Consider the following 18,760-nt stretch of genomic DNA (forward strand, 5'->3'; position numbering starts at 1 on the left):
AGCCCGGCTAACTGGCCTATAATCTCCTCCCTTCCTCTTTAAGAGTGGAGTGACATTTGCAATTTTCCAGTCCTCCAGAACCATTCCAAATTCGATTCTTGAAAGATCATCACTAATGCATTCACAATCTCTTCAGCTACCTCTTTCAAAACCCTATGGTGTAGTTCACCTGGTCCAGGTGACCGACCTTTTATCCTCTTTAATATTATTGGCTAGCTTGCCTTTATATTTCATCTCTTCTCTCCTTATGGGTTTTTAGTTGCCTTCTGGTGGTGTTGAAAAGCTTTGCGATCCTCTAACGTCTCAGTAATTTTTGCTATATTACATGCCCTCTCTTTTGCTTTTATGCTGTCTTTGACTTCCCCTGTCGGCCACACTTGCCTCATCCTCCCTTCAGAATACTTTGGGAAGTACCAGCCCTGAGCGAGCCTTCTGAACTGTCCCCTGAAACTCCAGCCTTTGCTATTCTGCCGATATCCCTGACGGTGCCCCCTTCCAATCAATCTCTCTCGTGCCTCTGCAGTTCCCTTTACTCCACAGTGATACCGATACATCTGACTTTATCCTCTTCCGCTCAAACTGCAGGGTGAATTCTATCACATTATGATCACTGCCTCCCAAGAGTGCCTTCACCTTAAGCTCACTAATGAAATCTGATTCATTGCACAACAGCCAATCCAGAATTGCCTTTCCCAGAGTGGGTTCAGCCATGAGCTGCTCTAAAAAGCCGTCTCGTAGGCATTCTAGCAATTCCCTCTCTTGGGATGGAGCACCAATCTTATCTTCACAAATAACCTGCACATTCAAGTCCCCCATGATCATTATAATATTGTCCTTGTTACATGTGTTTTCTATCTCCTGTTGTAAATTACATTCCATATTCTGGCTACTGTTCGGAGGCCTGTGTAGAATTCCATCCCTTTACCCTTTCAGCTTCTTAACTCTACCCATAAGGATTCTGCCTCTTCCAATCCTATGTCACTGCTTTCTAAGGATTTGATTTCATTTTTATCAAGATAGCCACTCTACCCCTCTGCCTGTCCTTTTGATACAATGTGTATCCTTGAACATTAAGCTCCAAAATATGATCTTCTTTCAACTACAACATCATACCTGCTAACCTCTACCACGCCCCCTACACTTGCTGTACCTCTAACTTCGTCAGCTCAAGCTCGAGTGTGCACCTGTTCTTGCTGAAGCCTGTTGATCCAAACCCTGGCCACTCCAACAATAGCCGCTCTGCTTACACCACACCACTTCTTTTTATTGGGTCCTGCCAAGAGCTGAGGTGATCGCTATGACTGCAGCCCGCTGAAAAGTTCTGAAAGGCCCCGAGCTCTTTTGAAACCTTGCACTGCCTCAAGAGTGAATTACTTCTTGTGATGACCAGCGAACTACCTCTCGAAGGATTGTCACGTTTGTTGTTGTTGGGGCAGCACATTAGCGTTGCAGGTAGCTTAAAGCTTCACAGCGCCAGCTGTAAGATCAGGGTTCAATTCCCGCTGCTGCCTATAACGAGTTTGTACATTCTCCCCGTGACCGTGTGGGCTTTCCCCGTGACCACGTAGGCTTTCCCCTGACACTCCGGTTTCCTCCCACGTTCCAAAGACGTACATTTTGGGTGAGTAACCTGTGGCAATGCGACATTGGCACTAGACCACCATGACATTTGCAAGCTACGCCCAGCACAACCTCGCTGGCTTGATTAGACACTGTATGTTTCGATGTACATGTGAGAAACAAAGCTAATCTTTCAGATATTTAATCTTTGATCTGTTGTTGCTCGTTTTGCTCTGCTGAACAATGCTATGTTGACACCGGGATGGACGGCTACACTTACGGGCTACACCCGGCACATCCTTGGACATGTTGCTCACTAATGCAAATGGCGCGTTTACCTGTATATTTCCATGTACATGTGATAAATAAAGCTGAAATCTGAACGGCTACTGCCCACAGCTTCATTCTCCATGAATTAACCCAGACCTTTGGCACTCTCTACATGTTCTCTCTGTGACCGCGTGGGATTTCCTCCACATTCCCTAACTGGCTGCTGCTAGCTTCTCCTAGTGTGTAGACGAGTGGTGGAAACAGGGAGCAGTTGACAAGAATGTGGGGAGAACCAATAGGGTTAGGGTATGATTAACGCAAAGTGGGTCAGCATGGACTCAATGGGCTGAATGTGCTCTGTGACTTACATCCACACCTCTATCAGCCAGCCTTCAATTAATCAAAGAGGAGGCTCTGTTCTTTCCCAGCTCCTTCTCCCATGCAAACAGCAATGGTGATGGACGATAAGAGAATTACCCAGTGGGTGCTGACTGAATTCCCCCAAACAAAACCAGTGAATCTGAACATGAGAGTCTGCAGATGCTGGAAGCCCAGAGCAACACAGACAAAACGCTGGAGGAGCCCAGCAGGTCAGGCAGCATCTGTGGAGGGAAATGAAGAGTCAACACTTCATGCCAAGATCCTTCATCAGAAAGCAGGGGTTAAGAAGCCAGAATAAGAAGATGGTGGGAGGGGGAGCTGACAGGTGTTAAGGTGACAGGGAGAAGGTGGGTGTGTAGGGGTGGGGGAATGAATTCGGAAGCAGGTGGAGGAGTTAAAGGGCTGAAGAAGGAAACTAATAGGAGAGGACAGAGGACCATGGGAGAAAGGGAAGGAGGCAGGGAACCAGATGGAGATGAGAAGGGCTGACAGGGGAACCAGAACAGTGAACAGAAAAGGAGAAAAGGGGAAGGGAGGAGAAATTACTGGCACATGGAGAGATTGATGCTTGTGCCATCAGGCTGGAGGCTACCCAGGCAGAATATGAAGTGTTACTCCTCCAACCTGACTGTGGCTTCATCAGGGCGGTAGAGGGGACAATGGACTGACATGTCGGAATGGGAATGGGAAGTCAAATAGAAATTAAAAAGGCAGGATTTCACTTCAATTCAACCTCTCCTCCTCCACCCATCACTTTCCCCTCACCCAGTTTCTCCTGTCACCTGCCTGACCTCCAACACACTGTTTGTCTTGCCTAATGAATCTGGTAACTAAGCAGTGAGCCTGCGACCAAAATCCGAAGGGAAGGAGGCAGTCCGATTTCCAAACAAGAGAAAATCTGCAAGTGCTGATTTGTGTGTGTCAGCCTGATTTCCAGTCCGGTTTGACAGGTAGCTGGAGGTGTCGGGTAACATGCGTGGAGCGTGTTGGTCGAAAGTTTTTGCAGAATGACGCCTGACAGCCTTTACGCTCCACCACTGAATTCTTATAGGTCCTCTGCCACCAGGTTCCGGAACCTACCATCGGGCTCCTGAAGCAGTGTGCATATAACCTCAAAGCCCTGAACTGACCCCACCACCTTCAGACTCACATTCGAGGATTCCACAGCTCACGTTATCATTTATATTTTTATTTGCACAACTTGTCTTATTTTGCACATTCGTTGTTTGTCAATTTTTTGTAAATTCTGTTGTATTTCTTCATTTTCCTGCAAAGCCCCGTAAGGAAAGAAATCTCAAGCTAGTGTATACAGTACAAACTTGGATAATTCATTTTACTTTGACCTTGACCATGACACCACTGCAGTGGATAATGTTTACTCCTCCCTTACACCCACTCTTTGCTTCTTTAGTCTTGTGCGATCAGCTTTGCCCCCTTGGCAACCCACCCCTCACAGTTGCTCCTGCCTTCCCAATTGCTAAGTATCAGGCGCAACATTCCCAAGTTGCCACAGAGATACCTCGGCCTGACTCAGCAACTCAGTTTATCGCTCTCCGCAGTAACGGCCTGATTTGATAACTATTTCCAGCACTATCTCTTTTTAATGCATTATCATGACTGCACTGTCTAAAAATAAAAGCAGGTTGGCACAGCTAAGGTCCTTTCAAATTTGAAATTTAAATCATTCCTGGTCACTGAGGTTCAGGGTACGTCTTGCGTCAGTAGGCTCCACACAAGACAAGAGGCTGAATTTACTGTATACAGTGGTGCTCTGCTAAAGAGTTCTCAGCCCCATGGCCCTCACTGGTGAGGATAGTGTTAATTGTCCATCTCTAACTAGCCTGGGAAAGAGCAGTTTGTGATGACTCCCCACCTTGTGGGTTCTGGAGAGACATGTGGTTAACGTCGTCCTCCTTACCCACTCGAATGGGTAGAACAGAACATGAAGGTACTCGCATATCACTAGTAATTTTGGAATAGTTCAGCTATAAGATTACCTCATCTCAGAGCAGGATTTCAGCAATTCCTGAAGATCGAGATTATCTTTATTTGTCACATGTACGTCGAACCATACAGTGAAATGTGTCATTTGCGTCAAGGACTAAAACAGTCAGAGGTTGCGCTGGGGGCAGCACATAATGGTCACTATACTTCCAGCACCAGCATACTGTCCGCGGGTTACTAACCCTAACCCGGAGGGAACTGGTGAACCCGCACGGTCAGAGGAAGGATGTACAAACTCCTTACAGCCAGTGACAGGAACTGAAGCCCTCAAGTCTGCTCCTCCATTCACCTGACAGCGGAACGTAAAGTAGTGAACTCATTGCAGGCACAACCCTCCCTACTGTTGGTAATATCTATAAGAGGCCCTGCCTCTAGAAGTGACGTCTATCAGGGGGCTCCCTCCCTCCCATCCGGCTACGTTAACCTACTATCTGGAAGGAGATACAGAAGGCCAAAGTCCTGTACCACCAGGTTCAAGAACAGCTACTTCCCTCCGACCATTTGGTTCTTAAACCAGCTGGAACGTCCCTCATCAGATCACTGTGGCACCACTCTGAATACTTCAATCACTTTCAATCGCAATGGACGTCGTTTTCTTTTTACCCTAATTGTGCTCTTTCTTGTAAAAGTGATGCATAGTTTATGTTTAATTTATTGCTGTTTATTTGGTGCTGTGTGCCCTTGACATTTGTACATGTGCCAATAAGCTCGACCTTGTCTTTGATCAACAGTGATCTACTCAGCTTCCATCTCTTTTGTTCGTGATTCCCATTTTAGAAGTATATCAGGTTTTTTATCCCTTTCTTAACAAGTTCTTTCCCCCCCCCCCCCCACCAAGAGTTAGGGAATCAAGAACTAGAGGGCATAGGTTTAAGGTGAAAGGGGTGAGATTAACAGGAATGAGGGGCAACTCCTTGGTGTAGAGAATGGTCTGTGTATAGAATGAGTTGCTAGAGGAAGTGCTTTAAGCAGGTACAATAAGATCAAGTTTATTGTCATCGGACTGTGCATGTATACAACCAAACAAAACAACGTTCCTCCAGACCATGGTACACCCACAAAACACACAGCCCGTAAAACAAAATATTACCATAGACTTCCAGACTTTAGCGTTCTTTATAATCAGCAGTCACAGTCACAGAAAAGATGAACAAGGCATGAGATGTCACTGGTGGTGGAGCCCGAGAGGCCAGTGTGACCTTTTATAGACCAGATGGGGGAGATGGTGGGTGGGAAATGGCATCAATGAAAGACTGCACCAACTGGGCATTCAACCAGTGTGCAAGACACCAAACTGCGCAAACACAGACAGACAGAAATAATAAAAAATAAATAAGCAATAAATATTGAGAAAATGAGATGACGAGTCCTTGATAGTGAGTCCATGGGATGTGTGAACAGTTCAGCAATGGGGCAAGGAAAGTTGAGGAAAGTTACCCCCTTTGGCACAGCAGCACCTCCACCTCCTTAGGAGTTTGCAGAGATTCAGCATGACAACTGTAACTCTGACAAACTTCGATAGATGTGTAGTGGAGAGTATATTGACCGGCCGCATCGCAGAAACACCAATGAAAAATACTTCAAGAAGTAGTGGATACAGTCCAGTCCATCTCGGGTACAGCCCTTCCAACCATTGAGCATCTACATGAAACACTGTCACAGGAAAGCAGCATCCATCATCAGGGATCCCCACCATCCAGGACATGAGACCCCGGATCTCTGCTTGCTGCTGCCATCAGGAAAAAGGGACAAAACCTTCAGGTCTCTCACCACCAGGCTCAGGAGCAGTTACTATCCCTCAGTCTTGAACCAAAGGTGATCACTTCACTCAACTTCACTTGAAATGTTCCCACAACCTCTGGACTCACTTTCGAGGACTTTTCATCTCATGATTTTGCTATTTATTGCTTATTTATTTGGGTTTTTTTGAGTATGCATGGTTCGTTGTCCTTTCCAAAGTTGGCGCAGTCTCGAATGCACAAGTTGGCGTGGTCTTTCATTGATACCATTATGGTGATTATTCTACTATGAATTTATTGAGTATGCTCACAAGAAAATGAATCTCAGGGTTGTATGTGGTGACGTACATGTACTATAATAATAAATTTACTTTGAATGGCCAGACTGGTTCAAGCTGACAGGAAGGCAACAGTAACTCAAACAACCATGGGTTACAACAGTGGTGTGCAGAAGATCATCTCTGGACACAGAACACGTCAAACCTCAAAGTGGATGGGCTACAGCAGCAGGAGACCAGAAACCTACACTCAGTGGCCACTTGATTAGGGGTGTGTGTGTGTGTGTGCGTGCGTGCGTGTGTGTGTGTTTATAAAAGAACCTACAAGTGAAATCCAACGAACGGTTTGGGAGGGGATCTTCTTTACTCGGGAAGTGGCGAGGTGTTAGTCACCCTACTGTGGTTGAGGTGAACAAGGAGAAGTTGAATAAACCTATGACACAATGGAATTAGGAATGAATTGGGGTCAGGGTGGAGGTGGAGGAGGGTGAGAAGAGGAACACTGATTTGAAGCGTGCATATTGGCTTCAACAGAGTTTTAAATTCTCACGTCTCTTTGCTGGAGTGTTGCTTCAGAAGGATTTCTCTTAGCCAACATACCAGGAAGTATTTTTTTAAATTAACACATCACGGGTAGTGGCAGTTTTCGAAGCTGCATTGGGCTTGAATCACCAGAACAGCGAGCAGGATGAACATGCAAATCAGAGGGTGGCAAACAGAAAGGCAGAGGACAGTCGTACACCCGGTGCAACAGACTCTGCGGCAGCTTTCACTGGCTGGAAGGGCCTTTGGGTTGAAAGAGGCCTGGTCTGGGTAAAGCTCGGATCAGCACCGAGGAACCTGAAACAGTACATGTTATGTATGCGCTCAGCAAGCACGACAACAGAGCACCAGGGTAAAACGTTTTTACCGAGTCACGTTAGCCACTGTGGGCAACTTACCAAGCGGGGTCGATGAACCGGGCCCACCGCGCCAAGAACCATGCACACTCAAAAGCACGCGCCAAAACAGAGTGTCTAATCCACTCACCGTGCCATCGATTGGCTGTGTGCGCACCTGCCAAAACGCACACCATTGAAAACATTACGCAATGTACAATAATTTTAGGAGTCCATCCTGCCCATCGTCCATGACAGCTCCTGGTAGAGCAATGCCATTGGCTCATTCCCTGTACAGTCGTCCCTCGGTATCCGCGGGGGATTGGTTAGGACCCCCCGCGGATACCAAAATCTGTGTGTAACGGGGTTTTTTTTTCTTTTTCTTTGTTACTGTGTATGTAATCAAAATGGCGTCTTTGTTTTGTTAAAAGTAGGAATGCTGGCGCCTGTGTTAATAGTAGGAATGCTAGCGTCTTTGTTATGATAAGTGCTGGAAGCTTGTTTGGGACTGTAAACTGATTGTTGGCGGGATTTTGGGGAGTCGGGGCGATGGAGTGAGAGAGAGAGGACGGGATGCTAGAAGCTGGGCGACGGTCCCCGGCCCAAGGTGCTCGGTGATGAGAGGAGACGGAGACAGAGGAGTGTGGAGCGTCTGGTCGACCACCGTGGGGGTCCCAGGAGGCGGGTCGAGGAAGTCGGAGGGGATCGAATGCCAGAAGACTTCAGTAATTGAGCTCCAACGGTTGTGCACAAAGTGGTTTGGACTTTGATAAGTTTGGCGCCTGTTCCTTATTTTCTCTTATTCATATATACTGTATCATTAGTAATCACTTAGTTATAGTAATCTTTATAAATTGTACTCATTTAATTGCATAAGGTGTACTGTCTGTTTTTGGGCGAGGCGGGGACATCACACAGCATCCACACCAGCTGATTACCCAGTTTGGCGGGGCCGAAGGCTGCTCCCCCTAGACGAGAACGAGTTTGAGCGATGCCTGAGGCGACCCAGGGGTTACATGCGGATGCTCAAATCCTTTATATAAAATGGCGTAGTATTTGCATATAACCCATGCACATCCTCCCGTATACTTTAAATCATCTCTAGATTACTTATAATACCTAATACAATGTAAATGCTATGTAAATAGTTGTTATACTGTATTGTTTAGGGAATAATGTCAAGGAAACAAAGTCTGTACATGTTCAGCTGAAGCCAATTCTCCTGTGATCTTTAAATTCTTGATGCTGTAGCCAGCCAGCCATCCCTTACTAGCCTTAAACTCCTTACTCTCGCTCACAACACAAGTAGCGAATGAACGAGAGGCGAGGCGAACAATGCTCAAACAACGTGTGCTGGAGAGAGACTGAGGAGCTGTGAAATGACGGGAGGCTACAGCAGGGTGTGCCCACACATCACTTCATTCGCGTGGATTCAGCGTAGTGCTTGGCGCGTGGCAAATTCAAGTTTTGCTTTTTGGAACTTTCTGGAATTTCTTTTTCGAATATTTTCGATCCACGGTTGGTTGAATCCGCGGATACGGGGGTGCGGGGAGGGACTGTACATTGTTCTTACTTTTGATAGCACCAGTTGATCCTGGCTCCACCAAGCCCAAGAGCAATGAATTCCAAGTCAGAACTATTTTCTGTGTAATAATTATTTCCTTGAATACTTCACGGATTTTAGGTCTAAAATATTAGATGTGTTCCCTCATCCATGAACAATCTGCAAGTGAAAATAATTTACTTGCATTATTTTAATAAAGTAAACTAATTGTTTGTTTTATTTGTATTTGCAGTTTCTCCTATTTTGCACATTGATTGTCAGTCTTTGTCATTCTTCATTCATGTTATTACTTTGTTCTACTGTGAATGCCTGCAAGAAAATTACTTTCAGAGTACTACGTGTTGACTAATATGTACTCAGATAATAAATTTACTTTGATCTAGTTTCCCTCGATCTACCCTACAAACACCTCAAACACACCTAACCGATTTCTGTGGATGTACAGTAGAGAGCATCACAGCCTAGTATGGAGGTTCCAGTGCACAGGATCACAAAGAGGCTGCAAAGGAGCCTCCCCACTATCGAGGACACCTTCAGGATGCAGGGCCTAGGGCAGACAGCTTCCATCAATGAGGACTCTCTCGATCTAGGTCATGCCTTCTCTTCGTTACTACCACCAGGGAAAAGGTATAAGGGATTTCTTCCCCTCCGCCACCAGATTTCTGTATGGTCTGTGAACCCGTGAATACCACCTTGTTATTTTGTTTTCTTGTTCTAATTATTTTAGTAACTTATAGTGACATCTTTGCACTATTCGACTGCCACAAACCAATAAATTTCATGTCAGCTAAGTCACTTCCATCATCTCCTTCCACAACTCCATCCTCCCCCAACCTTCCAAAGGTTTAGAGCTGAGATTGCCCCCAGAGTTGGATCTTCTACTCGTGGAGCTGGAGGTTGCTCAAGTTCACAACGTTTTCCACTTTGACGCTGTTTGTTTACATATACCTTTTTGTAAATTCCAGCCCATCCCAACTCCACCCAGTTGACTTGCATCTTCAGTGGAGCTTAGCTATTTTAATGAGGCTGCCTGCCTCTCATTGTTGAACTTAAACTCCATGCCGGATGTCATGAAACTTAGCAGCTGACAGAAGCCTGTGCTGTCCTTCGAGGAAGAACAGTAGAACCCCCGTGCGTGCCCGCTCACCAACCTGTCTACCAACAAATGAGCCTGTCTGGATCCACTGAGACCCAACCCACAGCCAGACCACTGACAGCAACTCCAGCTGCTTTGTTTACTAGCTCCAAAACAGAACTAACTGAAAGCTGGAATGTGTGCCTTAGTTTCATTTTTATTGTAATGGCAAAATGACGTATTCTATTCACGTACTTTTACATATAACCCATAACGAATCATGTAAACAACAAAGAATGTTTAATTAACCAATATATTTACAATATTACCGAAATATTAAATACACAACACCAGCCCTACACAAGATCAGAACCTCCATGATCTCCAACCATCTCCCCTGCCCCCTTCATGTTCACCCAGAGTCCCCAAGCCACACAGTCTCTACCCCAGAAGCACAAACCTGCCCTGCTGTGACATTCCTTACCACACAGGAGGCTGAGCACGTTGGTCAGACTCCCTTCAGAACAGGGATCTGGTTTCAGACACACTGCGGAGCTCAAACTCCAGAGGGTTTGATCACATCTCCCCCTCCCAAGGAATCCCAGCCAGTGAAGAGAATAAACAGGAGAGAGTAAAGGAGACAGAATGGGAGCATGTGGATTTCTTCATAAAATTAGACCTTTCTTTTACTTGATTACAGACAGGAATGAGACTGAACCAATTAACATTTTTTGCTTTCTACTGCTGGAGAAATTGTTTGATAGTTCACTAAAGCTTGTGATTACGTGAGTAACACACTCAAAATGCTGGAAGAACTCAGCAGGTCAGGCAGCGCCTGTGGAGGGAAATGAATGGTTAACATTTCGGGCCGAGACCCTTCGGCAGGACTGGAAAGGAAGGGGACAAAAGCTGAAATAGGACGGTGGGGTGAAAAGGAGGAGATGCAGGTGAGCATCAACAGGGCTGAAAGGGAACCCCATGCTCTGAAAATTAACAACTCAAATATCCAGAGAGAAAAGCCCCATCGTAACGTTAATAACTGTGATTCAACCTTCTCCTTCTCTGGAAAACTTTAACGAGGAAAAGCTGCTAGTTGTCTGAACTAAAGAGGTTGGGACAGGTGTCAACAGCCGAGAGGCCACGATGTGAATCAGTCGGCGGCTGGAGGCTTGCTGAGCATCGTGTGCCTCTAAAACCTCTGGGCTGACTGGCCAGTTTGCATCTTAATCATTCCGGGAATCATTAACATGCCGTAATTATTCCTGAAACCACAGAGTCCCACAGAAGGACTTCTGCAATCTGGAATTCTGTGGAACTTGTTAAAGAAAGTGGATCTCACAGTTCCATGACACAGCCCCATTCAACACCCATCGCTTGGTCCCGGAAAGTCACCCACATACAAGACAGTGGCAACGTATCACTGCCACTGTTCGGGTTAAGAACAGTTCACAGTTACTGGGGAGGCCGTGTGTACAGGAGAATGCCCCTTATAGGACACCACTTGGCTGAATGGGCATAAACATTTTGAGAGAGCACGCAGGCGAAAAGCTCAGGAGTTGCACCAGACCTGCCACCTGTGTCTGTATGTCCCTTGGGAAAGGAGGAGACCACAGCTTGGAATGGAATGGGGCCGTGCAGAAGCTAACCCACAGACTCCCAGAGAACAGTCTCGGAGGCATCAAGCTACCAGCTGAGTCAGTCCAGTGGCTTTAATCGCTTTGCGCGGAGAAGGGCCCGAGTGTGGAACTCTCTCTCAGCACCTCTTTGGGAGAAACGCAACAACTGATGTCTCCAGCACATCTTCCAGCTGGGGTCAGTGGGCGGCAGTCCCTCCTTTAACCCCGGGTCCTGAGGCCAAGTAACACCTGACTTTTGTCACCCAATACCCACACCCGCCAGTGACCCTGGTCAACCTCCTTCACGTGGGAGAACAATGACCCGGATTGTGGCGCGGTTAATATCCTGCAGCGCACCTTCCAACCTGCAACTTCAAAAGCAACAGCAACGGTGCAGAAATAAGGTTCTCATCTGATGTAAACAGAGATTACAGACAATAATGAGACCTCAAATTCAACTGAGAGCCAACTGGGATTGATTCTCAGTCTCTATTGCATAACATGAAATCCTTCAACAAACCACTTGAGGTCAGTTGCCAAGTTCCAAGCACCATCCTTACAAACCCAAAGAATATCCATTATAGAGACCACACAGATCAGCAATTGCTTGGTCCCGGAAAGTCACCCATATACAAGACAGTAGCCAATATATAACCCTTGTGTGTGGGATAGGAACAGATCACAGGTACTGACCCCAGGTGTAACCCGGAGATAAGAGAATGCCCAGTATATAACCCCTGTGTGTGGGATAGGAACAGATCACAGGTACTGACCCCAGGTGTAACCTGGAGATAAGAGAATGCCCAGTATATAACCTCTGTGTAAAACATTCATTACTAAATCACAGAAAACACTACAATTCATCTCCTGTACTCCTGCTACATGGTGTCTGAGATAGAACCACAGAACCATACAACTCTACAGCAAAGTACAGGCCCTTCAGCCCTCCATGTTGTGCTGATCCATATAATCCTTAAAATAAAAGTACTAAACCCACACTACCCCATAACCCTCCATTTTTCTTTCATCCATGTGCCTGTCCAAGAGGCTCTTAAATACCCCTAATGTTTTAGCCTCCACCACCATCCCTGGCAAGTCATTCCAGGCACTCACAATCCTCTGTGTAAAAAAACTTACCCCTGATGTCTCCCCTAAACTTCCCTCCCTTAATTTTGTACATATGCCCTCTGGTGTTTGCTATTGGTGCCCTGGGAAACAAGTACTGACTATCCACCCTATCTATGCCTCTCATAATCTTGTAGACCTCTATCAAGTCCTCTCTCCTTCTTCTATGCTCCAAAGAGGAAAGTCCCAGCTCTGCTAACCTTGCTTCATATGACTTGTTCTCCAAACCAGGCAACACCCTGGTAAATCTCCTCTGCACCCTCTCCATAGCTTCCACATCCTTCCTATAATGAGGTGACCAGAATGGAACAGAATACTCTAAGTGCGGTCTCACCAGAGATTTGTAGAGTTGCAACGTGACCTCTCTACTCTTGAACTCAATCCCCCTGCTAATGAAGCCTAGCATCCCATAGGCCTTCTTAACTACCCTATCAACCTGTGAGGCGACCTTGAGGGATGTATGGATTTGAACCCCAAGGTCCCTTTGTTCATCCACACTCTTAAGTAACTGACCATTAATCCTGTACTCAGTCTTCTGGTTTGTCCTTCCAAAATGCATCACCTCACACTAGTCCAGATTGAACTCCACCTGCCATTTTTCTGCCCAACTCTGCAGCCTGTCTATATCCTCTTGTAACCTTTGACAACCTACAGCTCCATCCACAACTCCTCCAATCTTCGTGTCAACCGCAAACTTAATCACCCATCCTTCCGCCTCTACATCCAGGTCATTTATAAAAATCACAAATAGCAGGGGTCCCAGGACAGATCCCTGTGGCAGTCCACTAGTCACCGACCACCAGGCAGAATACTTTCCTTCCGCAACTACCCTCTGCTTTCTTCCTTTAAGCCAGTTTTTTATCCAAACAGCCAAGGTTCCACTTATCCCAGGCCTCATGACTTTCTGGATGAGTCTCTCATGAGGGACCTTGTCAAATGCTTTTCTAAAGTCCATGTGGACCACATCCACTGCCCTATCCTCGATGTAACCACGGTAAAATTCCAGCCATGTAACCTTGGTAACTCAATACAAAAAGGTAGCACTTTACCTTCTATCCGTATTGTTGTTCTGGGAATACTGTCAATTTCCATGGTGTGCGTCACCGGGAACAAGCAAACTCCGAGTAGTAAAGACAAGAAGAGGTGCACTCCGCCATCACGGCCACTCACTTTGGGCATGGCGACACGGGGAATTCTGCTGACGTTGGGTACTGAGAGATAAGGCAAAGGGGCAAGTTGGCCACTCCTCCTCGGGCATCTAGCAGTCATGTTTTCCAAAGAAATTTTCCACGATGCTCAGCCATAGGGGCATAATTTCTGTGGGAGTAAGGATTAAACACATCAAAAGAAAAGCCTGTTTATCACTGCACGTGTTAAAGCACCAGAAACACCAAATAGATCAACAGTGCATATCGCATAGAACACAGAACAGTAAAGCACAGTGCAGGCCCTTAGGCCCACAATGTTGTGCTAACCTTTTAACCTACTCTAAGATCAATCTAACCCTTCCCTCCCACATTGGCCTCCATTTTTCTTTCATGCATGTGTCCATATGAGCCTCTTAAGTGTTCCTAATGTATCTGCCTTACCACCATCCCGTTCCACGCACACACCACTCCGTGTGAAAAGCCTACCTGTGACATCACCTCTTCACCGAGCTTCAAAAACCTTCATATTATGCCATTTCCACCCTCGCTGACTGCCCACTCGATCTATGCCTCTTATCATCTTGTACGCCTCTGTCAGGCCATCTCTCATCTTCCTCCATCCAAAGAGAAAAGCTTTAGCTCGCTCAATCTATCCCCATAAGACATGCTCTCTGGTCCTGGTAAATCTCTTTTGCATCCTCTCTAAAGTTCCCACATCCTTCCTATAATGCAGGAATCCCTAACCTGGGGTCCATGGACCTTGCTTAATGGTTTTGCTCCATAGATTTAAAAAGCTGGGTATCCTAGCTATAATGGGAGGACCAGGATTAAACACAACACTCCGTGTGGTCTAACCAGAGTTTTATAGAGCTACAACATTATCTTGGGGTTCCTGAACCCGATCTCCCAATTAATGGAGGCCAACACACTGTACACCTTCTTAACCACCCTATCAACTTGGGGGCAACTTTAAGGGATCTGTGCATGTGAACCCCAAGATCCTGCTGTTCCTCCACACCGCTAAGGAACCTGCCGTTATGATGTGATACCTCTCCTCTAACGCTCCAGGCTCACAAGTGCCCACATTGATCTGGTCAGGCGCCACCTGGAACAGCCTTTGACGCCCAGCAGAAAAGAACCGAGTCGTGAAGGACAGCGGATTGCTCGCGGTGAAGGTGACATTCCCTGGCACGTACACTGGGGAACAGACTCACGGTTCTGTGGCTGGACCATGCAGAATGAAGATAAACAGAGGACACAGGGGGTCGAGCAGCATATTTCAAGTTTAGAACCAAAATGTCTACAATTCCTTTCCTCTCGCGTTTGCTCCACGACCCACTGAGTCATCCAGAAGATTGCTATTTGCTTTAGATTCCAGTACCAGCAGTCCCTTGTGTCTCCTATCTCCACTCAACCTTCATCGTTAATGAAAGTTCTTTGAATGGGATTCTCAGACAGAACGTAACAAGACATAAAGATTCTTGCATAAATTGATCAAGACTCAACAAGCACATCGACTACTCTTCCAAATGTTCACCGTTGTTAAAATTACATAAAACAGAGCTGTGGTTCTGTTATTGTTGAGTTTTCATTGTGTCTACAAATTTTAAATAACTCAGTAAACCCCTGTTGTGACAGACCCTTTGCAAAGAGATTTGCCTATCAGCTCCACGATGCGTGATGTGCAGTCAGATCAAAAATGTCCTGATTTATTTTGGAAATAAATCCTGGCAGATCAAATAAGAAATTGGAGCAAAAGACGATGGAAATTCAGTCAGGCGGGAGAAGAAGTAGCGCAAGAACAGAGACAAAGTGAGAGGCAAACACAGGCACACAGATGGAGAAAGAGAAATAGAGAAACAGAGAGATGGGAGAGAGGAAAACCGATAAATTGTGACAGAAGGCAGGTGGAAGCAGAGGAGGAATAAATGAAGGGCCAACTGGAAAGATTGAGGAAGACAGGGAATCTATGGAGAGGACAGATTCTGGCAGAAGAAAGCAAAGAAAGAATTGGATAAATGAAGGGGGAGATAGAGATACGGGAAACAACAGAGGTGGTGGGGGGGACTGAGAGACACAGATTAAAGAGTGCATGCTGACTTCAGTTCAAATGAACTCATTTGTACAAGAGGACAGCGTGCACTGAACTGCAAAGGGCTTGTGTTGGACGGAGAGAGGAAAACCGAGAGAAAGACGAGGGAACCATAAGCAAAACAGAAAAGGAACAGACACGCTAGAGTCAATTCCCTGCCTCTCAATAACAAACAGCAAACCATAACAGCTGATGGAAAATTCAGCAGCCATGAACGGCCCGGCACAGGGGAATCGGGACTCTCAGAGAAACAATAAGCTATAAATGTTATAACTCAATAAATTATTCAGCTCAGGTTCATTATTCAGTCAACACAGTGCTGGAATGCTGTCGGTGAGGGAAGAATTATTGGGGCAAACACTTGAAAACACATGGCATACAGTAGAGCTGGAATCGTTACACATAGCTGCAGATATCAATAGCCAGCACATGGGCAGCTAAAAGCAAATTTGTCTCCATTTGAAATTCATCTCAGCAAATTATTCTCTATTAAAAGTTGTTGAAATTTCTCCTGGTGTGGCACAGCATTAATAACTGCGTGCAAAAAACATCACTTACACATCCACTGGTGCTCAGTTTTGGATTGGAATTTAGCACACAGCCCTTTAGCAGCTGCTGATGTGGGCCTTTGTTCCAGGATTACCTCAATCTAATGCACACATTTTAATCAAAAAATATTGCTTCTTCTTTTAAAAACACAATTGCAAGTATTCATCCGCAGTTGATGTGCTAATTCCCATCTCAACTAATTTCCTTCTTTGTTCCCAGAAGCTGAGGAATGCAGAAGTGCAGAATTAAATGTGCATCCTTCTGAATTGCCGTTTCTACGTTTCCAGTCTTCAGGGGGTTGTTTTATTCCCCAAGATGATGTAACACTTCCTCTGAGAAGCGCACACAAAATGCGATGGAACTCGTCAAGCCAGGCGGCATCTATGGCGGTTGATGTTTCGGGATAAGACCCTTCATCAGAACTGGAAAGAAAGGGGGAAGAAGACAGAAGAAGATGAGGGGGAGGAAGAAGTACAAGGCGGCAGGTGATAGGTGAAACCGGGGCAGAGGGAGGGGTGAAGTAAAGAGCTGGGAAGTTGATTGGTGAAAGAGGCACAGGGCTGGAGGAGGGGGCAGGACTGTGGATGGGGGCGGAGCACCAAAGGGAGATGATGGGCGGGTAGAAAGAGGAAGCATGAGAGGGAAACAAGAATGGGGTGGGAGCAATTACCAGAAGTTCAAGAAACTGAGTTTCACACCAACAGGATGGAGGCTACCCAGACGAAATATGAGGTGTTGCTCCTCCAACCTGAGTGTGGCCTCATCGTAGCAGTGGAGGAGGCCATGGATGGACATGTCGGAATGGGAATGGGAAGTGGAATTGAAATGGCTAGCTACTGGGAGGTCCCACTTTTTGTGGTGGATGGAGTGTAGGTGCTCAGTGAAGTGGTCTCCCAATCCATATTGGGTCTCACCGATATACAGGAGGCCACACCGGGAGCACCGACCAGACACAGTAGATGACCCCAACAGACTCACAGGTGAAGTGTCGCCTCATCTGGAAGGACTGTTGGGGGTGCTGAATGGTAATGAGGTGATGGGGCAGGTGTGGCACTTGTTCTACTTGCAAGGATAACTGCCAAAGAAGAGGTGGGCATGTTGGGGAGGTGGAGGAATACAAACTGGCAGGCGATAGGGGAGACCAGGTGAAGGTGGATGGGTGGGGAAGGAGGGATGAAGTAAGAAGCTGGGAGGTGATAGGTGGAAGAGGTAAGGGGCTGAAGAAGAAGGAATCTGATAGGAAAGGAGAGTGGACCATGGGAGAAAGGAGAAAGAAGAAGGTCACTGGAGCAAGGTGATGGGCAGGTAGGGAGAAGAGAAAGGATCCAGAAAGGAGAACAGAAACAGAAAGCAGCACGAGGGGAAGAAATTGCCATAAGTTAACAAAATCGATGTTCATGCCATTGGCTGCCCAGACAGAATATGAAGTGCTTCTCTTCCGGCCTGAGTGAGGCCTCACTCATCATGGCATAGAGGGCAGCCATGGCTCGATGACGGAAAGGGAATGGGAAGCCAAATTTAAATGGTTGGCCATTGGGAAGCCCACCTTTTGCAGCGGATGGAGTAAATGACCAGAAGTCAATGCTCCTGCCTTCGGGTTGGAGGCTACCCAAACGGAATATGAGGTCCTGCTCCTCCACCCTGGGAAGCACAGGTCAGTGGAGAGAGGAACAGAGGCCGTGCTGCGGGTTGTAACCTGCATTGAAGCAAGGCAACTCATTTTAAAAACAGGCAGGAGGGAAGTGTGTGAATTTTAATGCTCGGAGTATTATGGGTAAGGGTCCATGGATCAGTACATGGAACTATGGTGCGGTGGCCATAGCAGAGACTTGGTTGAGAGAGGGACAGGGAAGGGTGTTTAATCGCCCGGGGGTTTCAATGTTTTCGAAAGGAGAGAAAGGGAGGTAAAAGGGAAGAGGGAGAGGATGTAATAGAGGACTCATCAGTAGGGCTCCATCCACACTACACTGGATAAATCTGTAACCGAAGCTTTTTCTCTTCGTTTTTACCCTTCGTCCACCCTAAAACGGTGTTTCCGTCCCCAAAACCGGAGATTTTCAGAAACACTCTCCAGGGTGTATAATTCTGAAAATGCCGCTTGGGCAGATCAGTGTGGATGGCGTAACTGGAGAAATCTGAAAACGCTGTCATGACTTGCCGGAACAGATTGTGACAGCAGCGTGCCATTTCATTGTTTTCTTGAATGCAACCTAACAATTTCAGAACAGACGGCAACAAGAGACTGATGCCAGAAGAGTTAGAAATGTACTCACCAAATACTTTGACCCATTACTTGCTGAATAAATAAGTATACTCACTTTGCCCTGTTTTCTGTCCTTGCTCGTATGAAGGTGGTTTACCTATTTATACAAGTACTTCTCTGACAATAGATGTGTAATAGCCTAATGCAACATTGTATGGAAATACAAGATAACACTGATGCAGACATGTTTTATACATTTAACAAGGTGCTTTATTAAT

The 18,760-nt window shown here is 46.2% G+C and overlaps 1 protein-coding gene across 4 annotated transcripts in view; it reads right to left on the minus strand.

Annotated features, from left to right (window-relative positions):
* The window catches only part of sema4gb (sema domain, immunoglobulin domain (Ig), transmembrane domain (TM) and short cytoplasmic domain, (semaphorin) 4Gb), a 237,962-nt gene that overhangs the window by 191,788 nt on the left and 27,414 nt on the right, over nt 1-18,760 (minus strand). For 3 of the 4 annotated variants that reach the window (XR_012096070.1, XM_073026894.1, XM_073026896.1), the window contains exon 2: nt 13,540-13,807. Coding sequence is in view for 3 of the 4 variants with exons in the window: in XM_073026894.1 (XP_072882995.1) it covers nt 13,540-13,759 (220 nt within the window). In the remaining variant the exon portion in view is untranslated. Of the gene's footprint in view, nt 1-13,539; nt 13,808-16,288; nt 16,310-18,760 lie in introns of those variants that run through there. The other variant, XM_073026895.1, reaches the window with a different exon arrangement.

This window comes from Hemitrygon akajei, chromosome 23 (assembly GCF_048418815.1).
Source record: "Hemitrygon akajei chromosome 23, sHemAka1.3, whole genome shotgun sequence".
Classification (NCBI taxonomy): Eukaryota; Metazoa; Chordata; class Chondrichthyes; order Myliobatiformes; family Dasyatidae; genus Hemitrygon; species Hemitrygon akajei.